This window comes from Diplotaxodon limnothrissa, linkage group LG2, assembly GCF_057381915.1.
Source record: "Diplotaxodon limnothrissa isolate DT_005_m linkage group LG2, D_limnothrissa_male_GT1.1, whole genome shotgun sequence".
NCBI lineage: Eukaryota > Metazoa > Chordata > Actinopteri > Cichliformes > Cichlidae > Diplotaxodon > Diplotaxodon limnothrissa.
The window spans coordinates 32,162,995-32,188,832 of NC_140597.1; the positions used below are offsets into that span (position 1 = coordinate 32,162,995).

At 41.1% G+C, this 25,838-nt stretch overlaps 2 protein-coding genes and 5 pseudogenes across 2 annotated transcripts; all 7 read left to right on the top strand.

The window, feature by feature from the left end:
• The first annotated feature begins 2,557 nt into the window (after positions 1-2,557).
• On the top strand, positions 2,558-4,918 carry LOC146638802 (protocadherin alpha-3-like). Its single transcript, XM_085364838.1, has one exon. The coding sequence runs from the start codon at positions 2,558-2,560 to the stop codon at positions 4,916-4,918; it is 2,361 nt and encodes a 786-aa protein (XP_085220964.1).
• Positions 4,919-5,746: 828 nt separating this feature from the next.
• LOC146638803 (protocadherin alpha-3 pseudogene) lies at positions 5,747-8,140 on the top strand (annotated as a pseudogene).
• A 1,055-nt stretch (positions 8,141-9,195) lies between these two features.
• Positions 9,196-12,441, top strand: LOC146638804 (protocadherin alpha-3 pseudogene; annotated as a pseudogene).
• Positions 12,442-12,555: 114 nt separating this feature from the next.
• On the top strand, positions 12,556-15,273 carry LOC146638805 (protocadherin alpha-10 pseudogene; annotated as a pseudogene).
• Positions 15,274-15,852: 579 nt separating this feature from the next.
• LOC146638806 (protocadherin alpha-12-like) lies at positions 15,853-18,252 on the top strand. Its single transcript, XM_085364868.1, has one exon. It carries the CDS (start codon positions 15,853-15,855, stop codon positions 18,250-18,252), a length of 2,400 nt encoding a protein of 799 aa, XP_085220994.1.
• A 944-nt stretch (positions 18,253-19,196) lies between these two features.
• On the top strand, positions 19,197-21,584 carry LOC146638807 (protocadherin alpha-3 pseudogene; annotated as a pseudogene).
• Positions 21,585-22,314: 730 nt separating this feature from the next.
• LOC146638808 (protocadherin alpha-3 pseudogene) lies at positions 22,315-25,785 on the top strand (annotated as a pseudogene).
• Positions 25,786-25,838: the final 53 nt, after the last annotated feature.

The following is a 25,838-nucleotide window of genomic DNA, read 5'->3' on the forward strand; positions in this document are numbered from 1 at the left end:
TTTCATATCATTGTAATGCAGATGATATTCAGCTTTATATCTCTTTTAGGCCACCTGATGTTTCTAAGCTTCAAAGCTTCAAATCCTGCTTAGATTCCAGCAGAGATTGGATGGCTGATAATTATCTTCAACTAAATGCTGATAAAACTGAAGTCATTGTCTTTGCTCCTGAGAAATTTGTTCCCCTCGTGGTTAAAATCTAGGCCCTCTTGCTTCTTATATTAAACCCTCCATTAGGAACCAGCTCTGACGCTGCACACGCACGTTAAATGTTTGGTTCGCTCTTGTTTTTACCATTTAAGAAATATTGCTAAGCTTAGTCCCATTGTGTCACACTTCGAATTGGAAATGATTATTTATGCTTTTGTTTCATCTCATTTAGATTATTGTAATTCCTTGTTTACTTGCTTAAGTAATGCCTTCCTGGAATGACTGCAGGGTGTTCAAAATGCTGCTGCTAGGCTTCTGACAAAGTATCCCAAATGCTCCCATGCCACTCCCCTGCTGATTCAACTGCAATGGCTCCCTGTCAAGTTCAGGGTTCATTTAAAGATTATAATCATGACCTATAGGGACCTGCACGGTGTAGCTCCAACTTACATCAGTGATCTTCTTCTTCGTTATCGCCCCAGCGGGTCCCTGAGGTCTTGTGACCAGGGCTTGTTGGTTGTCCAGCATACACGGTTAAAAACAAAAGGTGACAGAGTGTATGTATCAGTGGCGACCAGACTCTGGAACTCACTCCCTTTGAGTTTGAGAACTGTGGACTCAGTCATTTCTTTTAAAAAGCAGTTAAAAACTTATCTGTTTAACTTGCTTTTGGTTGATTTTGTTTGTTTGAGGTTGGTCTAGGTGTATAGGTGTTAAAAATCAATTGTTATTTTTGCATTACTGTTTAAACAACTATGTTTTGATGAACTAAACATTCTGCATGTTTCCCTAATTAACTCTATCACCGAATGAAGAGGTGTGGATGGCCTTATGGATATGCTCAGTAACCCACCACTAATTCCGGGGTGTATTCAGAGCTGCTGGCTAATATACTGTGTTTCATCTATGTGGAACTAGGTTTTCCATAATTACAGAAGCCATGGATTTGTTTCTTTTAAAAATGTATTGTTTGTTTAGAATAAGAAAAAAAAAGTGTTCATCCTCTCACTGGGCAGCAAAGAATACCAAGTGTGAAATTTATGGAACATTCATATGTGTTTCATGGTGACTTTAGGAGAATGATAATCCAGACTGAAGTCCTGTAAAGTCAAAGTAGTGTAGTCTGGCCCTAAAATAAACCATGAATAATTGAATTTCATAACGGGTTGCATAATTGCGATGGTGGATATGTATGCATTTGCTTGTGTATGTTAATAAACCACAAGAGCACTATACTCTCTCTTCTATACTTTACCTACTGTTTTCTATTACATGCATTAGGAAAATGAACACACAGATCATCCTATGTGAGCCATTATTATTATTAATATTGTCTGTGGGGGCTGACAGATGATTGTAGTTGTGGGATAATATTTTCAAATCAAATCGTGTTTTCTGAGGAATGGAAATAGGGCAGGAGTTTCTGAATCTAGGGCTTGGGATTACAAACAAGCTCATGACTACTGTCTCTGTGGAAATGTGGAGTAATACTAAAATGCACCAAAAATACAACACGAGAAGCAGACACCCCCTCCTGTGCTCATATGTGCAGAAGAATAACTAGGTACGATTAAATATATTTATTGCCCAAAAGGCTGAAAAAGAAAATTTCATTAAAAGATAAATAAAGAAGCCATTGATGTGGGTGCAGAAGAAGAAACTGTACTATTTTTTATGGTTTAGGGAGGGTTTTTTTGTTTGTTTGTTTTTTACTGTTTTTGTTTGTTTGCTTGCTTGTTTGTTTGTTTTTACGCACTCTTAGGGAAAAAATACATACAAATTTGTAGACATGATAAAACTTGTGGTGCAATTCACACATTGCTATATAGGCATGGCTGAATGCTAAAAATTTCAGGCAGCCTCCAACTTTTTATCCGTTTATTAAGCTCACATTAGTAGTTAATAGAATCTACAAATAACTCTTAAATTGAATGGAACAAAGAGGTTTAGTGGAAAAAGGTAGAGTAACGTGGGATGCGATGTATTTGATACTATCACTTTCTACAAGGACACTCATTCAGGTGTTGTCCATGGTGCAGAGAAGAGTTGTTCCGATTTCTGATGTTAAGCTTTTCAGATACCTTTGGTGTGACCTGATGGCTGCAGGAGAAGCAACTGTTTTCACTGGCCTCTGCATTGCGCTCTTTTCACCACGTGGCGTCGCTGTTGGTCCATTAGTTACAGCCCTGCTCTTTAATAGAACTTGGCCCCTCCCGTTTACAAGCGATATGAACGATTTCTGTCTTTGTTATAAGACTCAAACGACGGTGGAACAAACAGAATACTACAGTCAAAAAGCTCCCTGATCGTCCATTCTTTCCTAAATATCTGAATGCCACTGGAGCTCAAATTTATGCTTTGTTCACATTGAACAGAGATGTCGCCCTTTAAATTGAGCTATTTTGGGATGTATTTGTGCCTTTTTTTACTGGATGTTTACTGGCAGACTGTGGCTGGGCAGCTCTCCTATTCAATCTCAGAGGAGGTAAACCCGGGGACTCCTGTTGGGAATATCGCTAAGGATCTAAACCTGAATTCACAAGAGTTGGAATCTCGTATGTTTCAAATCGTTACTGGATCAAAGAGAAAATTTTTCGAGGTAAATCTAAAGACTGGTGTTCTGTATGTCAGTGAGAGAATAGACAGAGAGGAGCTCTGCTCGGAGGAACTAAAATGTCCAGTAAGTGTAGAAGCCGTAATAAATAACCCATTGAAGCTTTATCGTATTGATGTAGAGATCTTAGATGTAAACGACAATGCTCCTTTGTTTACAACCAAACTGCAAAATTTATATATTGCAGAGAGCACATTGCCTGGAGTGAAATTTGAATTATCCGAAGCAACTGATGCGGATATGGGGAAAAACGGAGTAAGCACTTACAAATTAAGCCAAAATGAAAAATTTTCGTTGGCCGTGCACAAAGCAGGTGACCGTGTGTCTGCTGAGTTGGTGCTGCAGAAAGCCTTAGACCGAGAAAAGCAGGCAGTCATCACTATGACACTGACAGCTGTAGATGGAGGGACCCCACCGAAATCCGGCACCTCGCAACTCGTTATTAATGTATTAGACAATAATGATAATATTCCGATCTTTAGTGAATCCTTGTATAAAACAAAAATTCCAGAAAACATTCCACTGGGGTTAAAGGTAATCACAGTGAACGCCACTGATGCAGATGAGGGTTTAAACAGTGAGATTGTATATTCGCTGAGAAGCAAAGACCAAGATCACGTACTTGATATATTTGAAATTGAACCTCAGACTGGTGTCATTAAGGTCAAAGGGAAAATAGACTTTGAAGAGAGGAGGGCTTTTGAGGTACGTGTTGTGGCCAGTGATAAAGGGCATCCTCCGATGTCCGCTCACTGTAAAGTGCTGGTAGAAGTGGTGGACTTAAATGATAATGCTCCTGAGATCACGGTGACGTCATTACATAGGAAGGTAAAAGAGGATGCTCCTGTAGGCACCGCAGTTGCACTTGTATCTGTCCTCGATAAAGACGGTGGAAAAAACGGTGATGTGGAGATCCAAATTAAAAACAAAGCGCCATTCAAACTCGAAACTAACTACAAAAATTATTATTCGCTGTTAGTTGATGGACCTCTGGACAGGGAGAAATTCTCTATTTACAATGTCAATATAATCGCTAATGACAAAGGGATTCCACCACTTACCAGCACAAGTGTAGTTTCCATACACGTTTCTGATGTCAATGATAATGCACCTCTGTTCACGGAGGCCGTAATTGATGTTTATGTGAATGAGAACAGTCCAGTGGGAGCAGTCATTAAAAGAGTGACTGCAACTGATGCAGACATAGACCAAAATAGCCAAATCAGCTATTCATTGTTAAAAATTGGCAATAACCAGCTGCTGTTATCTACAATGATTAATATCAACTCGGAGACAGGAGATATAATCAGCCTGCAGTCTTTTAACTACGAGGAGTTAAAAACATTCCAGTTTAAAGTTCAGGCCACAGACTCTGGTGTTCCTCCGCTCAGCAGCAACGTGACTGTGAACGTTTTACTCCTCGATCAAAATGACAACAGTCCTACGATTCTCGCGCCATATTCTGAGCATGGCTCCGTTAACAGTGAGAGCATCCCCTACTCTGCTGAAGCGGGATACTTTGTGGCAAAGATCAGGGCTGTAGACGCAGACTCTGGATACAACGCGCTGCTTTCTTATCACCTGTCTGAGCCCAAAGGAAACAACTTGTTCAGGATCGGAACCAGCACCGGGGAGATCAGGACTAAGAGGAGAATGAGTGACAATGACCTCAAAACTCACCCCTTGGTGGTCTTGGTCTCTGATAACGGAGAACCCTCCCTGTCAACTACTGTGTCTATTGATGTGGTGGTGGTTGAAAGCACGGCTGAAATCCAGACTCCGTTCAGACATGTGCCTGTAAAGGAGGACAGCTTCTCGGATTTGAACCTGTATCTGTTGATCGCCATTGTGTCGGTGTCCGTCTTCTTTCTGCTCAGCCTCATCACTTTAATAGCAGTCAGATGCCACAGGACAGATGGCACTTTCAGCAGGTACAGCGCCCCCATGATCACCACCCACCCTGACGGGAGCTGGTCTTACTCTAAAGCTACTCAGCAGTATGATGTGTGTTTCAGCTCAGACACGCTCAAGAGTGACGTAGTGGTTTTCCCCGCCTCGATTCCACCTGTAGATGCAGAACTGATCAGTATTAACGAAGGAGACACTTTTACCAGAACTCAGACTTTACCTACCAAAGAAAAGGTGAGTCCATGAAATTTTAAAATACTTGCATATTGTCATTCCTCGTCATTGCAGATTAAACGGTACCATTTTTTCTTATCTTAGCATGGTGTATCTTCTGATTTAAACTAGATTCCAAATATATATATGCTTCAGCTTTAAAACGTTTAGTTGTGCCAATTTAATAATATCCATCATTTGGACAGCAGTGCGTTCATGTAGCTGTCCATGGTGCTGGTGTAGGCATTCTAGTATATATAAAAATGTGATCTGAATGCCGCAACAATTATAATAATAATTAAGTCACATTTCTGATATGTGCATTGCTCTTTGTCTCTGGTTACTCAAAGGATAGACAGATAGCACATTAAGCTGATATACGCCTTGACAATTGTATTATTCATATTTGCTCATATTTTCATGTTTTGTGAAAAGGAGATAAGGCAAGTTTTAATTCAATTTGGTTTATATATATGCTACACCTGTCTTTAAATAAATATATAAGGGAGCTTGACATTATTTGCCATTACCAGATTGGCATCTTGATGCATTTATCTTGAAGGCTTAAACGAACTTATGAGATTGTTTTGTGATAATGTAGTATTTTTAAATGACCACATGGGGACATTGTAGACCATCACATTTTCATAGTGCTGTTGGTTGTTCGAAGCTCCTCCTAGATTTAGATGATGGTGACGATGATGCTTTGCAAGGCTTTGTTACAAGAGGGGCAGTATGAGAATACATTGTGCGATCATCGCTTTGTCCTTTACTTCTTATATACACGGAAATCTGGATTCTGCCACTCTAATTTCACCTTGAAGACTACGATCCATATGCTGTGCTCGCACAGGATAGAAAATGTCGACAGGGAGGATACGCAGTTCTTTTGGGATTTATGTAGTCGTTGTTCTTTTGGATTGCTGCTGGCAAGTGGTGACTGGGCAGCTCTCTTACTCTGTATCAGAGGAGGTAAACCCGGGGACTACTGTGGGAAATCTCGCTAAAGATCTAAATCTTAACGTGCATGACTTGAGGACGCGTATGTTTCAGATTGTTAGCGGATCAAAGAGAAATTATTTCGATATAAATTTGAAAACGGGTAGTCTCTATGTCAGTGAAAGAATCGACCGTGAGGAGCTTTGCGCAAAAGCTGCAATATGTACTATTAGCGTAGAGGCCGTGATCAACAATCCACTGAAGCTTTATCGTTTAGATGTAAATGTGGTCGATATTAATGATAATGTGCCACATTTTCCTGAGAATTTGCAGTATCTTAATATTGCGGAAAGTACTGTGCCAGGGGGGAAATTTGGATTTATAGGGGCATCGGATCTTGACGTTGGAAAGAATGACGTTAGTTCATACAAGTTGAGTCAAAATGATTACTTTTCTTTAGAGGTCCACAAAGGAAGGGATAGTGTGTCTGCCGAGCTGGTGCTACAGAAAGCTCTAGACCGAGAAACACAACCTACTGTTAATCTTACAGTGACTGCTGTCGACAGCGGAAACCCATCCAAGTCAGGAACATTGCAAATCATTATAAATGTCTTAGACAATAATGACAACGCTCCGGTTTTCAGTAGGGCTTTGTATAAAACACAGATTCATGAAAATCTACCAATGGGTAAAACAATTATATTTTTAAATGCAACAGACGCAGATGACGGATTAAATGCTGAAACTGAATATTCTTTTAGAAGTAAAGGTCAGGATCATGTTTTAAATGTATTTCAAATAGACTCTAAAACGGGAGCGATTTCAATTAAAGGTAAAATCGATTACGAAGAAAATCCTGCATTTGAGATTCATGCTGAGGCGACTGACAAGGGTCAGCCTCCGATGTCTGCTCATTGCAAAGTGTTGGTAGAAGTGCTGGATCTAAATGACAACGCTCCTGAGATCACGGTAACGTCACTACTAAATACAGTGAAAGAAGACGCGGAAGTAGGTGCAGCCATTGCACTTGTCTCGGTTTTGGATAAAGATGGTGGGAATAACGGGGCAGTGAAAGCTGTGATTGCAAATGAGACTCCATTTAAACTGGACACAAACTATAGAAATTATTACTCTTTAGTGGTTACTGGTCCGCTTGACAGAGAAACTACAAACGAGTACAATGTTACTATAATAGCAACTGATGAAGGAGCTCCTCCTCTCTCCAGCACCAGCATAATTAGTGTTCACGTTTCTGATGTCAATGACAACTCGCCTCGCTTCTCTGATCCGATACTTAATATTTATGTTAAAGAAAACAGTCCAGTAGGAGCAGTCATTAAAACTCTGACTGCAACTGATGCTGATGTCGATAAAAATGGTCAAGTGAGCTATTCTTTTTTACAAAGCAGCAGTGACTCACTACCGTTTCCTACAATGATTAACATCAACTCTGAGACTGGAGATATAATCAGCCTGCAGTCTTTTAACTACGAGGAGTTAAAAACATTCCAGTTTAAAGTTCAGGCCACAGACTCTGGTGTTCCTCCGCTCAGCAGCAATGTCACTGTCAACGTTTTAATCCTGGATGAAAATGACAACAGTCCCACGATTCTCGCGCCATATTCTGAGCACGGCTCCGTTAACAGTGAGAGCATCCCCTATTCTGCTGAAGCGGGATACTTTGTGGCAAAGATCAGGGCTGTAGACGCAGACTCTGGATACAATGCGCTGCTTTCTTATCACCTGTCTGAGCCCAAAGGAAACAACCTGTTCAGGATCGGAACCAGCACCGGGGAGATCAGGACTAAGAGGAGAATGAGTGACAATGACCTCAAAACTCACCCCTTGGTGGTCTTGGTCTCTGATAACGGAGAACCCTCCCTGTCAGCTACTGTGTCTATTGATGTGGTGGTGGTTGAAAGCACGGCTGAAATCCAGACTCAGTTCAGACATGTGCCTGTAAAGGAGGACAGCTTCTCGGATTTGAACCTGTATCTGCTGATCGCCATTGTGTCGGTGTCCGTCATCTTTCTGCTCAGCCTCATCACTTTAATAGCAGTCAGATGCCACAGGACAGACGGCGCTTTCAGCAGGTACAGCGCCCCCATGATCACCACCCACCCTGACGGGAGCTGGTCTTACTCTAAAGCTACTCAGCAGTATGACGTATGTTTCAGCTCAGACACGCTCAAGAGTGACGTGGTGGTTTTCCCCGCCTCGTTTCCACCTGTAGATGGAGAACTGATCAGTATTAACGGAGGAGACACTTTTACCAGGACTCAGACTTTACCTACCAAAGAAAAGGTGAGTCCATGAAATTTTACCAAAGAGAAGGTAAGAAATTAGCAAAAACAATGCAATGCATAAATCCATGCCTTGGGTAATCTCCATGTTTTGTTTGCTTATTGTTGTTGTTGTTGTTGTTGTTTTTAAGTGGAATATGTTAGTACTAACTTCACAAACTATTTAAAGATGTGATTTTTCTTTATCGGTTTGGAGTTGAGTTGAAATGTACAGTTGTTAATAAGCCAAAATAAACAAAGTTCATGAGCCTTTCGAGTTTAGACAGAACGTTATTGTCGCTATCCGTGGTGCTGAAATCAGAAAGGTGCAAGTTGCCGGTCATTTGGAGGGTGCATCAGGGGACTTAATTGGGGCACGGTCGACAAAGACAAGTGTTTTCCCTGGAAACTTGACATACAATTCATGATAGATCTTTTTACTTAGTGGAGAATGGTGTAAAGTTTGTTTTATCACATTTAGCAAGGTTATTCGACCGCTTATTCAATCACCTTCGCTCTCATACTTTTAGAAATTAGGAAAATGTGTTTATTTTATGTCATAATAGTAGTAAGTTCTTGCTGTATCTTTCTTGTGTCGAAATATTTTCAATAAGGTCTGTCAATTCTAACTCGTGTACTTTTAGACGGGGTATCACCAAGAGGAAAGTTATGATTTTTTTTCTTTGTTAACTGAGAATTAATCAGAATGGGAAAAGGAAAAAAAATCCTTTGAAATGCACCATAACATATAAGTTAACAGGGTTATGTTCATAATTAATGAGAAGTTGATCGCCTTGGACGGGTGGGTAGTCATTTAATTGTTGCTGTTCCTAAAGCTTAAATGCAGTTATTTTACATTACCAGATGGTGGCACTGAAGACCATGACATCTAGATGTTATTTCTAAAGGCATAAGACTCCACCCAGAAACAGAGGATGATCTTTCTCTGGGCTTTGTAACAAAGAGGCGCAGAGCGAGAGAGAAAGGGCGAAAAATCTATCAGGCTGACTTGTTGTGATTGCCTTTGTTTGCGGATATCTGACGGTTGCTGGTGGACACAAAGTGTGCCTGATTTCGGTGGATTTAATCATGCAATTCCCAACAAAAACAGATATTTTGCGGGCTTATTCTGTGGCCGTGCTGCTGAATTATTGCTGGGAAGCGGTGTCTGGACAGCTCTCGTACTCTGTATCGGAGGAGGAAAATACTGGGACATCTGTTGGAAATATTGCCAAAGATCTAAATCTCAATGTACAGGATTTAGAGTCTCGTAGGTTTCAGATTGTTAGTGGATCACAGAAGAAGTATTTCGATGTGAATTTAAAAACTGGTGTTCTTTATGTCAGCGAAAGAATCGACCGCGAGGAGCTTTGTGGAAGGGCTTCAAAATGTACTGTCAATGTAGAGGCGGTGATCAACGTCCCGCTGAAGCTTTATCGCTTAGAGATAAATATAAAAGATATAAACGACAACGCACCAGTTTTCTCTGAGAAGCTGCAGTCACTTGATGTTCCAGAAAATACTTTACCGGGAGTCAAATTTGGACTGATAGAGGCATCAGATTTGGATGTCGGTAAAAACGGTGTTAATACATATAAACTTAGTAATAACGACTATTTTACATTAGATATTCATAAAGGAGAAGACAGCGTGTCTGCTGAGTTAGTACTGCAGAAATCGTTAGACAGAGAGCAGGATTCTGTTATAAAACTCACGCTGACTGCAGTAGACGGAGGAAACCCACCCAAGTCAGGGACATCGCTTATTATCATTTCCGTGATGGATACTAATGACAACCATCCCGTGTTCAGTAAGTCTTTGTACAAAATTAAAATTCCTGAAAACTTGTCCAGTGGGTCGACAGTGATTACGCTGAATGCAACAGACACAGATGAGGGTTCCAACAGTGAAATTGAATATTCTTTGAGAAAAAAAGGTCAAGATCATATTTTAGATTTATTTGAAATTAATTCAAAAACGGGAGTGATTTCAGTTAAGGGTAAAGTCGATTATGAAAAAAATCGTGCATTTGAGATCCATGCGGAGGCAAGTGACAAGGGTCAGCCTCCGATGTCTGCTCATTGCAAAGTGTTGGTAGAAGTGCTGGATCTAAATGACAACGCTCCTGAGATCACGGTAACGTCACTACTAAATACAGTGAAAGAGGACGCGGAAGTAGGTGCAGCCATTGCGCTTGTCTCGGTTTTGGATAAAGATGGTGGGAATAACGGGGCAGTGAAAGCTGTGATTGCAAATAAGACTCCATTTAAACTGGACACAAACTATAGAAATTATTACTCTTTAGTGGTTACTGGTCCGCTTGACAGAGAAACTACAGACGAGTACAATGTTACTATAATAGCAACTGATGAAGGAGTTCCTCCTCTCTCCAGCACCAGCATAATTAGTGTTCACGTTTCTGATGTCAATGACAACTCGCCTCGCTTCTCTGATCCGATACTTAATATTTATGTTAAAGAAAACAGTCCAGTAGGAGCAGTCATTAAAACTCTGACTGCAACTGATGCTGATGTCGATAAAAATGGTCAAGTGAGCTATTCTTTTTTAAAAAGCAGCAGTGACTCACTACCGTTTCCTACAATGATTAACATCAACTCAGAGACAGGAGATATAATCAGCCTGCAGTCTTTTAACTACGAGGAGTTAAAAACTTTCCAGTTTAAAGTTCAGGCCACAGACTCTGGTGTTCCTCCGCTCAGCAGCAACGTCACTGTCAACGTTTTAATCCTGGATGAAAATGACAACAGTCCCACGATTCTCGCGCCATATTCTGAGCACGGCTCCGTTAACAGTGAGAGCATCCCCTATTCTGCTGAAGCGGGATACTTTGTGGCAAAGATCAGGGCTGTAGACACAGACTCTGGATACAACGCGCTACTTTCTTATCACCTGTCTGAGCCCAAAGGAAACAACTTGTTCAGGATCGGAACCAGCACCGGGGAGATCAGGACTAAGAGGAGAATGAGTGACAATGACCTCAAAACTCACCCCTTGGTGGTCTTGGTCTCTGATAACGGAGAACCCTCCCTGTCAACTACTGTGTCTATTGATGTGGTGGTGGTTGAAAGCATGGCTGAAATCCAGACTCAGTTCAGACATGTGCCTGTAAAGGAGGACAGCTTCTCGGATTTGAACCTGTATCTGCTGATCGCCATTGTGTCGGTGTCCGTCATCTTTCTGCTCAGCCTCATCACTTTAATAGCAGTCAGATGCCACAGGACAGACGGCACTTTCAGCAGGTACAGCGCCCCCATGATCACCACCCACCCTGATGGGAGCTGGTCTTACTCTAAAGCTACTCAGCAGTATGACGTGTGTTTCAGCTCAGACACGCTCAAGAGTGACGTGGTGGTCTTCCCCGCCCCGTTTCCACCTGTAGATGGAGAACTGATCAGTATTAACGAAGGAGACACTTTTACCAGGACTCAAACTTTACCTAACAAAGAGAAGGTAAGCGCATATTGGTCTTAAATATCCTGGAATGTTATTTATTGTGCAAAACCACGGTCGAGAACAGAGTATGAATCAATAGGGGTTCACCCGAATTAAATTAAAAGAACTTAATTGCCACGAAAAAAATGGGGATAAATCCAGTTCAAGTTAACTAATAAAATAAATCACTTGGATATATTTTGTTAGGCTTCTTTTACGCATACTCATAGTTTGTGGTATTTACTTCTAGCAAAAGATGTGCAGATTTTGAATCATACCCTAAACGTTGTTCTTCATGGTACTGAACGGACGATTATGCACGATGCCAACATGCTGGGCAGTTATACTGTACTTTAAATAATGTCTCGCTAAACATGTGTTCGAGTATTCATATCCTGGCTTTGTTAACCTTAACAGGTTGCAGCAATGTATATTCAAAACAATTCTGAAAAAAAACCTCTTTTTACATGGCTTGGTTCTGTTAATTTCTCAGTTTTGTATTGTAAATATTTTTATTGTCTGAATAATGCTGAAGGTATCATATATTAGTATATGTCTATGAGAGTTCATTCATAATTTTTTTATAAATGTATGAATTTAAAAAAAACCCTGAATGATAACAGTATTCAGAATAATGCCAGAATGGCAGCACGTCATGGTTGTTGTTCCTCAAAGCACACAACTGTTTAGCTAGATAATTAAGGACACTTAATTTCCTGATATTGAATGCACTTCTGGAAAATGTCCACACGGGGACATTGTAGACCATCAGATTTGAATTTCGTCTTTGGTGTCTCGGACTCCTCCCAGAGTGTATTTTTCTGCAATTCAGACAAAGAGAATCGGAGGGCGAAAGAGAACGGTGCGACAACCATTTTCTGATTCATGGGAGATGAGTCAAAAAGCATCACTCTCATGTCTTACTCTGTTTAATTGTTTGAATTTGTTAATGTAATATACGGGTTTGAATTAATCCGCTTCCCGGTGAATGTAAGAATGAATATACTGGGCAAATCGAGCTGTATATGGATATATCTCGTCTTCGTGCTGCTGGATTGTTACTCTGAAACGGTTTCTGGGCAGCTCTCTTACTCCGTCTCAGAGGAGGTGAATCTGGGGACTGTTGTCGGAAATGTCGCGAAAGATCTGAACATCAATGTCCAGGATTTGGAGCCCCGCATGTTTCAAATCGTTACTGGATCAAAGAGGAAATATTTCGAGGTAAATCTAAAAACTGGAGCCCTCTATGTTAACGGGAGAATAGATCGAGAAGAGCTTTGTGGTAATGACGCCAAATGCTCACTCAGTGTAGAAGCTGTTATTAATAATCCACTGAAACTGTACCGTATGGAAATTACGATTTTAGATGTAAATGATAATTCTCCTTTATTTGAGAGTACGTTGCAATCAATGAACATTACTGAGAGCACAGCGGCGGGAGCAAAATTTCCTCTGCATCAAGCTCACGATGCTGACGTGGGTAAAAACACTGTAAACACCTACAGGCTGAGTCAAAATGAACATTTCTCTCTTGATGCACACAAAGTTCAGGGTGTAACTCCTGAGATGGTGCTTCAGAAAGTTTTAGACAGGGAAAAACAGTCTGTGATTACGCTCACACTGACTGTCATCGATGGGGGAACACCTGCTAAATCCGGAAGCATGACAATAATAGTTAATGTACTGGACGTTAATGACAATCCTCCCGTTTTCAGCCAAAGGTTGTATAAAGCTAGAGTCTACGAAAATGTTAAAATAGGCACATCAATAATTACATTAAATGCGACTGATTTAGATGAAGGACAAAATGGAAAAGTGATATATTCATTTAGTGAAGTTGGTCAGGGGAAACAAACTAATTCATTTGTTATAGATGAGAAAACAGGAACTGTAACGAATAAAAGGAATATTGACTATGAAGAAAGTAATGCTTTTGAACTTCGAGTACAAGCTAGTGATGGAGCCTCTTCCCCTCTCACGTCACATGCCAAATTACTGATTGAGGTTTTAGATGTTAATGACAACCCACCTGAAATTTCAGTCACATCGTTATTGAACACTGTTAAAGAGGATGCATCAGTTGAAACAGCCATTGCTCTTGTTTCAGTATTTGATAAAGATGGAGGTAAAAATGGGATGGTGACATGTAAAATTTCCAATAATGTTCCTTTTAAATTGGAGTCAAATTATAAGAATTCATATTCATTAGTTGTAGACGGTCCTCTTGACCGAGAGACTGCACCTCAGTACAACATCAGCATCACTGCTACTGATGAGGGCAGCCCACCTCTCTCCAGCACGAGTGTTATAACTGTTCATGTGTCAGATGTAAATGACAACAAACCTCAGTTTTCAGAAAGTGTGATCAACATCTACGTGAAAGAAAACAGTCCAGTAGGAGCAGTTATTAAAAAAGTGACAGCAGTTGATGCAGACATTGATCAAAATAGTCAGGTGAGTTATTCCTTTTTACAAAGCAGCAGTGACTCAGTGCCGTTTTCTACATTATTAAACATCAACTCAGAGACTGGGGATATAATCAGCCTGCAGTCTTTTAACTATGAGGAGTTAAAAACGTTCCAGTTTAAAGTTCAGGCCACAGACTCTGGTGTTCCTCCGCTCAGCAGCAACGTCACTGTCAACGTTTTAATTCTGGATGAAAATGACAACAGTCCTACGATTCTCGCGCCATACTCTGAGCACGGCTCTGTAAACAGTGAGAACATCCCCTATTCTGCTGAAGCGGGATACTTTGTGGCAAAGATCAGGGCTGTAGACGCAGACTCTGGATACAATGCGCTGCTTTCTTATCACCTGTCTGAGCCCAAAGGAAACAACTTGTTCAGGATCGGAACCAGCACCGGGGAGATCAGGACTAAGAGGAGATTGAGTGACAATGACCTCAAAACTCACCCCTTGGTGGTCTTGGTCTCTGATAACGGAGAACCCTCCCTGTCAGCTACTGTGTCGGTTGATGTGGTGGTGGTTGAAAGCACGGCTGAAATCCAGACTCCGTTCAGACATGTGCCTGTAAAGGAGGACAGCTTCTCGGATTTGAACCTGTATCTGCTGATCGCCATTGTGTCGGTGTCCGTCATCTTCCTGCTCAGCCTCATCACTTTAATAGCAGTCAGATGCCACAGGACAGACGGAACTTTCAGCAGGTACAGCGCCCCCATGATCACCACCCACCCTGATGGGAGCTGGTCTTACTCTAAAGCTACTCAGCAGTATGACGTGTGTTTCAGCTCAGACACACTCAAGAGTGACGTAGTAGTTTTCCCCGCCCCGTTTCCACCTGTAGATGGAGAACTGATCAGTATTAACGAAGGAGACACTTTTACCAGGACTCAGACTTTGCCTAACAAAGAGAAGGTAAGGAAGTATTACATTTCGTATTCACTGCTGCACTTCTTCGTTTGGAAATCTTAAAAGCCTAATGTAATTTATCTTCATCTCGTAGTTTTTATCATCTTTAGCAATACATTTACACACTTCTTAGCTGTGACTAAAATAATACAAATGCGAAGAAATTACTGTTGCTGAGTTTACAGCACGACAGGATCTTCTCCAACTCTGTGTTGTTGTTCTCTTTTCTGTTGTAACGTGAATTTTTCATGGCAGTTTCGCATTATCACGCATTTGTCGCTCTCCGTGGTGCTCAACGTATGTGTCCTTGTCGGGTTCACGTGCACGGTTAAGGATGTGTTTTGACATATTTAGTAGACGTTAAACAACGTATCACAACATCGATAACGTTTTTAAACATACCCCTATATATTTAACATTTGTGCTCGCTTCTCTCTTCACTTTAAACAAACAAGTGTATTTGCCCGATTATTTTTTAAATTTAGCATTTAAAATATCACATACCTTAACATCTTTCCATAATAAAATGTTAATTGTAATCATCCGTTTAACTGATGAACTATTATTTCTAACCTTTAATCTAGTGATTTATACTACTCTTTTTAAACACTAGGAATATACAGTGCACCATTGTCCGCTGGTTTTGCTGACGTGTAATGTAGTTAGAGCAAGTGACCACGTAGGGACGGTACAGACCGTCACATTTAGACGTTCTGGTCGATGACTTCGGGCCCCTCCCATCCTACGTTCAGCAAATGATGCATTTGTGTGCTTTGTTACAAAGAGAGCTCGGAAGAGAACGAACGGTGGTCTTTATTTGAGAAGATAGAGAAGATTGCTTTGGAATAATTATACATTCATTTCCATTTATTGGTTGCTGTAACATATTATCTGGAGTATTGTGCCTTCGCCTGCTGTGTAAATATGCTTTTACCGTATAGAAGAAGCTTTCTGTGGATTAATCTGTTATTCGTGCTGCTGGATTGTTATTGGGAAACGGTTTGTGGGCAGCTCTCTTTCTCCGTCTCAGAGGAGGTGAATCTGGGGACTGTTGTCGGAAATGTCGCGAAAGATCTGAACATCAATGTCCAGGATTTGGAGCCCCGCATGTTTCAGATCGTTGCTGGATCGAAGAAAAAATATTTCGAGGTAAATCTAAAAACTGGAGCCCTCTATGTTAACGAGAGAATAGATCGAGAGGAGCTTTGTGGTAATGACGCCAAATGTTCACTAATTGCAGAAGCTGTTATTAATAATCCACTGAAACTGTACCGTATAGAAATAAATGTTTTGGATGTGAATGACAATTCACCCTCATTTCTCAGCACATCCCAGACAATTAATATTACCGAGAACACAGCGGTAGGAACAAAATTTCTGCTGAAACGAGCTCACGATGGAGACGTTGGAAAAAACTCTATAAATGCCTACAAACTGAGTCAAAATGAACATTTCTCTCTAAATACACTTAAAGGGGGTAGCATAACAGTCGAATTGGTGCTTCAGAAAGTTTTAGACAGAGAAAAACAATCTGTGATCAAACTCATACTAATTGCAATTGATGGTGGAACACCTCCTAAATCTGGAAGTATGACCATTATAGTAAATGTCTTAGACATTAATGATAATCCTCCTGTATTTAGTCAAATGCTGTATAAAGTCAGCATACATGAGAATGTGAATATTGGCACATCAATAATCACACTAAATGCGACTGATTTAGATGATGGAAAAAATGGGCAAATATCGTATTATTTTATGGAAATAGACGAAGGAAAACAAACAGATGTGTTTTCTATAGATGAACAAACAGGGACTGTAACAAATAAAAGGAATATTGACTTTGAAGAAAATAATGCTTTTGAACTTCGAGTAAAAGCCAGTGATGGAGCTTCCTCGCCTATGAGTTCGCATGCTAAATTACTGATTGAAGTATTAGACGTTAATGACAACGCACCTGAAATTTCAGTCACATCACTGTTGAACACTGTTAAAGAGGACGCATCACTTGGCACAGCCATTGCTCTTGTTTCAGTATTTGATAAAGATGGAGGGAAAAATGGGATGGTGATATGTAAAATTTCTAATAATGTTCCTTTTAAATTGGAGTCAAATTATAAGAATTCATATTCATTAGTTGTGGACGGTCCTCTTGACCGAGAGACTGCACCTCAGTACAACATCAGCATCACTGCTACTGATGAGGGCAGCCCACCACTCTCCAATACAAGTGTTATAACTGTTCATGTGTCAGATGTAAATGACAACAAACCTCAGTTTTCAGAAAGTGTGATCAACATCTACGTGAAAGAAAACAGTCCAGTAGGAGCAGTTATTAAAACTCTGACTGCAACTGATGCAGACATTGATCGAAATAGTCAGGTGAGCTATTCCTTTTTACAAAGCAGCAGTGACTCAGTGCCACTATCTACATTATTAAACATCAACTCAGAGACTGGTGATATAATCAGTCTTCAGTCTTTTAACTATGAGGAGTTAAAAACATTCCAGTTTAAAGTTCAGGCCACAGACTCTGGTGTTCCTCCACTCAGCAGCAACGTGACTGTTAACGTTTTAATCCTGGATGAAAATGACAACAGTCCCACGATTCTCACGCCATATTCTGAGCATGGCTCCGTTAACAGTGAGAGCATCCCCTATTCTGCTGAAGCGGGATACTTTGTGGCAAAGATCAGGGCTGTAGACGCAGACTCTGGATACAATGCGCTGCTTTCTTATCACCTGTCTGAGCCCAAAGGAAACAACTTGTTCAGGATTGGAACCAGCACCGGGGAGATCAGGACTAAGAGGAGATTGAGTGACAATGACCTCAAAACTCACCCCTTGGTGGTCTTGGTCTCTGATAACGGAGAACCCTCCCTGTCAGCTACTGTGTCTATTGATGTGGTGGTGGTTGAAAGCACGGCTGAAATCCAGACTCCGTTCAGACATGTGCCTGTAAAGGAGGACAGCTTCTCGGATTTGAACCTGTATCTGCTGATCGCCATTGTGTCGGTGTCCGTCATCTTTCTGCTCAGCCTCATCACTTTAATAGCAGTCAGATGTCACAGGACAGACGGTACTTTCAGCAGGTACAGCGCCCCCATGATCACCACCCACCCTGACGGGAGCTGGTCTTACTCTAAAGCTACTCAGCAGTATGACGTGTGTTTCAGCTCAGACACGCTCAAGAGTGACGTAGTTGTCTTCCCCGCCCCGTTTCCACCTGTAGATGACGAACTTATCAGTATTAACGGAGGAGACACTTTTACCAGGACTCAGACTTTGCCTAACAAAGAAAAGGTAAGAACACAGTGTTTATAACAGCTTACAATTTTACATAAAAGAAGCGCGTCATCTTACACTGAACTCGTCTACATGTGGTTAATTTCTCCTGCTTTCAAAGTTTACCCTTTGCAACTGTCCGCAGCTTTAAGCCAGTCTTTTCCATTTAAATACTCGCTGTTTAAATGCCGCAGAAGAGAAGCCAGTATGCGGATAAGGAGCTTTTGGTGGTTTTGTTTAAAATTAATATAATCACTGCAAGTGAGAATATTTTTTTGATTTTCCTTTCAGATTGTTTCATATATATTTGCGTAGTTCATTATTGTTTTAGGGTTCGTTTCCTTCTTGTTTGCGTTTATTTTTTCGTTCATCGTTGCCTTGTTGCTCTTTGACAGTCATTTCACTCGATGTTGTAATAACTCAGATTTTGCTTGTGTCCTTACAATTTCTTTCAATATACCCTTTGCATATACCTAAAACACAGCGACATTTTGTGAATACGCCGTTTTTGACACACCGCAATGGGTTTCACGCCTTAGGTGGTATATTTCAGTTAAAGGCTGAAACAAGCGAAAAACAAACAAATATATTCTAAAATTAAAACAAATAAATAAGACAGTGTTACACACTAACAATATAAACAGTGTTTTATTTTCCTAACAAATCAGCCAGATGTTTTCTGGTTCTGTAAAACTGGACTGATGATATTTATTTTATTTTCCCTTGGTTTCTGTTGTAATTGGTGTATAGAGCCATAAGAGGGCGGTGTAGACCATAAATCAGAGACATAAGTCCCGAGGCCCCTCCCAGATTGATAACGTAATGATGTCTTGTTGGGCTGTGACACAAAGAAACAGAAGCACGGAGAAAGGCTCGAGCATGATCTGCGCTGAGGATGAAGCAGAAGAAAATTGATAACATTTCCTGTCAATATTTGGCATAAACGGGACCCGTTTAAAGTTGGTTTGATGTCATTTTGGATTATGGCTTCAATTAACACAAGTCCTGCGGTGATATACTTGTTTTTTGTCCTGCTGGATTTTTATTCGGAAACGGCGTCCGGGCAGCTCTCGTACTCGATATCAGAAGAGGTGAATCGAGGGACTTCTGTAGGAAACATAGCCAAGGATCTAAACCTAGATATCCATGAGCTGGAGCCTCGCATGTTTCAGATCGTTAGCGGATCAAAGAGAAAATATTTCGAGGTAAATCTAAAGACGGGCGTTCTCTTTGTCAGTGATAGGATAGACAGAGAGGAGCTCTGTGGAAAGGCCATGAAATGCACACAGAGCGTGGAGGCTGTGATAAATGCCCCACTCAAGCTATATCGCTTAGAAATAAATATTCTAGATGTTAATGATAATTATCCAGCTTTCAGTACTGACTCGCAAAGTATTGAAATAGCAGAAAGCACATTACCCGGGACTAAATTTTTTGTATTGTCAGCCTTTGATGCCGATGTGGGGAAAAATGGCATCAGTATGTACAAATTAAGTGCAAATGAACACTTTTCATTGGCAGTGAATAAAGGAGAGAGCGTATCTGCTGAACTAGTCCTCCAGAAACCTTTAGACCGAGAAAAACAACCAGTAATAAGACTCACGCTGACTGCTGTAGACGGCGGAACACCACCGAAATCCGGAACCTCACAGTTAATAATCAATATCTTAGACAATAATGATAACGTCCCAATATTTACCAAACCACTGTATAAAACAAGTGTCACTGAAAACACGCCGCCAGGCACATCAGTGATAACTGTGACGGCGACGGACAGTGATGAAGGGCCAAACGGGGAAATTTCATATTCACTAAGCAGCAAGGACCAAGACCATGTTCTCAATATATTTCAAATTGATGAGCACACGGGATTATTGACAGTCAAGGGGAAGATTGACTTTGAAGAGCACCCGGCTTTTGAAATCCGCGTGCAAGCTTCTGATAAAGGCTCTCCTCAAATGACAGCACAGTGCAAAGTATTAATAGAAGTAGTGGATTTAAATGACAATAGCCCTGAAATTTCTGTAACCACCCTCAGTAACACTGTAAAAGAGGATGCAAAAATAGGTACTGCTATTGCACTTGTGTCAGTTGTGGACAGAGATGGGGGTAAAAACGGAATAGTCCACTGTGATATTAAAAGTGAAAGCCCCTTTAAGTTACAAACGAATTATAAAAATTACTACTCCTTGGTAGTAGATGGTCAGCTAGACAGAGAGAGTCATTCTCAATATAATATCACTATCACAGCTAAAGACGATGGAATCCCAGCTCTCACAAGTACGAAGGATTTTAATGTTTATGTTTCAGATGTCAATGACAACCCCCCTAAGTTTTCAGACACTGTGTTCAATGTATATTTAAAAGAAAACAGTCCACTGGGAGCTACTCTGCAACGAGTATCTGCACTGGATGTAGATATTGATCAAAATGGACAGGTAACCTATTCCATTGTTGAGAGTAAAAGTAACTCCTTGCCAATCTCGACAATGGTAAATGTAAACTCTAAGACTGGAGATATAATCAGTCTGCAGTCTTTTAACTATGAGGAGTTAAAAACGTTCCAGTTTGAAGTTCAGGCCACAGACTCTGGTGTTCCTCCACTCAGCAGCAACGTGACTGTTAACGTTTTAATCCTGGATGAAAATGACAACAGTCCCACGATTCTCACGCCATATTCTGAGCATGGCTCCGTTAACAGTGAGAACATCCCCTATTCTGCTGAAGCTGGATACTTTGTAGCAAAGATCAGGGCTGTAGACGCAGACTCTGGATACAATGCGCTGCTTTCTTATCACCTGCCTGAGCCCAAAGGAAACAACCTGTTCAGGATCGGAACCAGCACCGGGGAGATCAGGACTAGGAGGAGAATGAGTGACAATGACCTCAAAACTCACCCCTTGGTGGTCTTGGTCTCTGATAACGGAGAACCCTCCCTGTCAGCTACTGTGTCTGTTGATGTGGTGGTGGTTGAAAGCACGGCTGAAATCCAGACTCCGTTCAGACATGTGCCTGTAAAGGAGGACAGCTTCTCGGATTTGAACCTGTATCTGCTGATCGCCATTGTGTCGGTGTCCGTCATCTTTCTGCTCAGCCTCATCACTTTAATAGCAGTCAGATGCCACAGGACAGACGGCACTTTCAGCAGGTACAGCGCCCCCATGATCACCACCCACCCTGACGGGAGCTGGTCTTACTCTAAAGCTACTCAGCAGTATGACGTGTGTTTCAGCTCAGACACGCTCAAGAGTGACGTAGTAGTTTTCCCCGCCTCGTTTCCACCCGTAGATGGAGAACTGATCAGTATTAACGGAGGAGACACTTTTACCAGGACTCAGACTTTACCTAACAAAGATAAGGTGAGTCCATAAAATCTACAGATCCCTTTTCTTGGTCCTGATTGCATCAGTTTCCATAGCGTGATGCTTTTCAGTTACTGTTTTTAACAGAAAATATTTAACAACTGACTTAGGAGTGGTCTTGACTGTTTCATTATTTTTTTAATCACTGTTGTTAGAAATTCTGTACCTTTAAATTCATTTGTGCAACAGAAATGTGCGAAATATTATACCTTTGCTCCATTATTTTTGTCTGATTTTATATTTTACTATTCATCATACTTTAGCTACTTTCCTTTAACTACACAGCCTATAGTCTCTTCCATCCAGATGAAAAGTCAAACGGTGCTCTCCGTGGTCCTGAAACGACAACTAGTTTAGTTTCGCGATCATCTCATTGATTGAGCATCTGGGCTTTCTCTGGGTTGTCTCTTTGTAAGCTGTAATGCACTCTTAACTATCTTTGTATCACAGAAAGAAAAATTATATCAATTTTGTTCTTTTTCATGAGCCAGTAGGTGTGGATAATCACAGTCACCACAAGGAGACGGTATAGACCGTAACTCGACAGCTTCCGTTTTGTGTTTAACGCTCCTCCCAGAGACAGTCCACACGGTGTTGTAACAAAGAGAGTAGTAGGTGTGGGTACATTGCGACAGCCACCCGTCTGGTCTGAAAATTGGTGGTATATGTACTACATTTGTTCGAATTTTTTATAGGAATTTCAAATTCGAATGTATGCCGTGTTGTGCTGAACGGAATTATGCCTTTATCGTGTCGCAACTGCTTTTCGTTGATATACTTAATACTTCTGATACTGGATTATTGTTGTAATGAAGCGTCTGGGCAGCTCTCTTACTCCGTCTCAGAGGAGGTAAACTCGGGAACAGTTGTTGGAAATATTGCCAAGGATTTACATTTAAACATACCGGATTTGGAGACCCGTATGTTCAGGATTGTTGGAGGATCTAAAAGAAAATATTTCGAGGTAAATACGAAGACTGGAGTCCTCTACGTGAATGAGAGAATAGACAGAGAGAAGCTCTGCGGGAAAGCTGTGAGATGTGCCGTAACTGTCGAGGCTGTGATAAATGAACCTTTAATGCTGTACCGTATAGAGATTAATATTCTTGATGTCAATGACAATTTTCCGCATTTCATTGCAAAATCACAGAATATAGACATTCCCGAAAGCACATTACCCGGGATAAAATTCCCCCTACTGCAGGCCTACGATGCAGATGTTGGAAAGAACGGCATCAACACATACAGGCTGAGCTCGAATGAACATTTTTCATTAGCAATAAGCAAATCAGGTGAGAGTATTTCGACTGAGCTAATGTTACAGAAAGTCTTAGACAGAGAAAAGGAACCTCTGATTAAGCTCACGTTAACAGCCTTAGATGATGGAAGTCCACCGAAGTCTGGAACATCAGATATTATGATTAATGTTTTAGACAATAATGATAACACACCAGTGTTTGCAAAGTCGCTGTATAAAGTGCGTGTGTTTGAAAACGTACCGATAGGCACTACAGTCCTGACTTTAAATGCTACAGATGCAGATGAAGGAACAAACAAAGAAATCATATATACACTTAGCACAAAGGAACAGGACCACGTGCTGCAGATTTTTAAAATCGATCCGAACACGGGCACACTGACGGTGGAAGGAAATGTGGATTTTGAGGAACACCCAGTCTTTGAGATTCGTGCACAGGCCAGTGATAAAGGCCAACCTCCGATGTCCGCTCATTGTAAGGTGCTGGTTGACGTGTTGGACCTAAACGACAATGCGCCTGAGATTTTTGTGACGTCACTACTGAATACTGTGAAGGAAGATGCAAAAGCAGGCACCGCTGTTGCACTTGTTTCAGTGGTAGACAAAGATGGCGGTAAGAACGGTGAAGTGCATTGTACTGTAGATGAAGATGCTCCCTTTAAATTGGAAGCAAACTATAAAAATTATTACTCATTGATAGTGGTTGCCCCCTTAGACCGAGAGACGGTCTCTAGCTACGACGTCACCATAATAGCAAGCGATGGCGGTAGTCCCCCGCTCTCAAACACCATTATTGTCCCTATTCAAGTTTCTGATGTTAATGATAACGCGCCTCAGTTCTCGTCATCGATACTTAACATTTATGTTAAAGAAAACTGCCACGTGGGGACAATTCTTAAAACGGTCACCGCCTTTGATGCAGATATGAACAAAAATGGTGAAGTGACTTACAGTTTTATGGAAAGCAAAATTAACTCAGTCGCACTGTCTACATTATTAAACATCAACTCAGAGACTGGGGATATAATCAGCCTGCAGTCTTTTAACTATGAGGAGTTAAAGACGTTCCAGTTTAAAGTTCAGGCCACAGACTCTGGTGTTCCTCCGCTCAGCAGTAACGTCACTGTTAACGTTTTAATCCTGGATGAAAATGACAACAGTCCAACGATTCTCGCGCCATATTCTGAGCATGGCTCCGTTAACAGTGAGAGCATCCCCTATTCTGCTGAAGCAGGATACTTTGTGGCAAAGATCAGGGCTGTAGACGCAGACTCTGGATACAATGCGCTGCTCTCTTATCACCTGTCTGAGCCCAAAGGAAACAACCTGTTCAGGATCGGAACCAGCACCGGGGAGATCAGGACTAAGAGGAGAATGAGTGACAATGACCTCAAAACTCACCCCTTGGTGGTCTTGGTCTCTGATAACGGAGAACCCTCCCTGTCAGCTACTGTGTCTGTTGATGTGGTGGTGGTTGAAAGCACGGCTGAAATCCAGACTCAGTTCAGACATGTGCCTGTAAAGGAGGACAGCTTCTCGGATTTGAACCTGTATCTGCTGATTGCCATTGTGTCGGTGTCCGTCATCTTTCTGCTCAGCCTCATCACTTTAATAGCAGTCAGATGCCACAGGACAGACGGCACTTTCAGCAGGTACAGCGCCCCCATGATCACCACCCACCCTGACGGGAGCTGGTCTTACTCTAAAGCTACTCAGCAGTATGACGTGTGTTTCAGTTCAGACACACTCAAGAGTGACGTAGTGGTCTTCCCCGCCCCGTTTCCACCTGTAGATGCAGAACTGATCAGTATTAACGAAGGAGACACTTTTACCAGGACTCAGACTTTACCTAACAAAGAAAAGGTAAGCATATGGATGAATTAAGTATTTCTAATTGCGCATCTTGTGTGATGGGTGTAAATTAACGGTCAATGGATAAAGTTTTCTTAAGCTATCTAATTTTTGGTCTATCCTGCCCAAGTAGGGAAAAAAAAACTGCAATTTGACTTAAATACAGAAATACTACGAGTGTAGTACCTTGGAATAAACTGTAACTAGCTCTGGTTTCTTGTGATGCTTTTCCCATCTAAATAAGTGGTGCATGCTGGATCATATTTTTTTCCTTGCAAATTTCAGAACACTTGGGGATTTGGTGCATCCAACTGTCTTGTGGGGTTTGGAACACGGTAGTCTTCAACGTAGCACAGTAGAATAAAACTCGACTTTTAATGTCTTACATTGGATTTTTAAATCCAATTTAAATTTAAATTTAAAATTTTTTTGTGTAGCCAGAGTGACGTTTTAACTGAGAACGGTAAGGAGCATCGAGAAATCATACATGTTACTCCCAGAAACGTGTGGAATACATGTTAATTAATGAATTTTTCAATCAGCAAATAATGAGGCAGATGTGCTTTTTTTGCATTCATGTAGAGTATTTTCAGATTAAATCGCAATTTTTATATTCAGTATCCCTGGACTTTGTGTGTGATAGGACTCCATAGACGTGAAAAAAGACTGATCTGATGAACCCCGAAAAACGAAAAAAAAAAAAAACGTTTATCGATTTTTTTTGTGTCGGAAATTGTCTTCGAATTTCAAAGCTCTTTAGTGCAGGAAAATCGCTCAGCAGTTTTCTTTAGTTAGCTTTAGTGTGAAAACACCTTCCTGAAAAATGAGTGGAATGACATGCGGTCACAATGTTGGTGAATGTGGTGAATGTTTCAGCGTAAAAGCAGTAGGACTGGCATCTAAACTGCTGTAGAACTGAAGTGTAATGACATGCTGGAAGTTGAGTGCAGTCCTTCCGATTGTCCACACGGGGACATTGTAGACCATCACATTTAAATTCTCTCTGTAGGGTCTCGGTGCTCCTCCCAGATTCAGAGGATGATGATGTCTCTCAGGCGATTCAGACAAAGAGATTTAGAGGGCGAACGAGAACGGGAATGAACACTGATTATGTTTATAGGAAATATGCCAGAATAAACGTGGGCGCCTTTGGT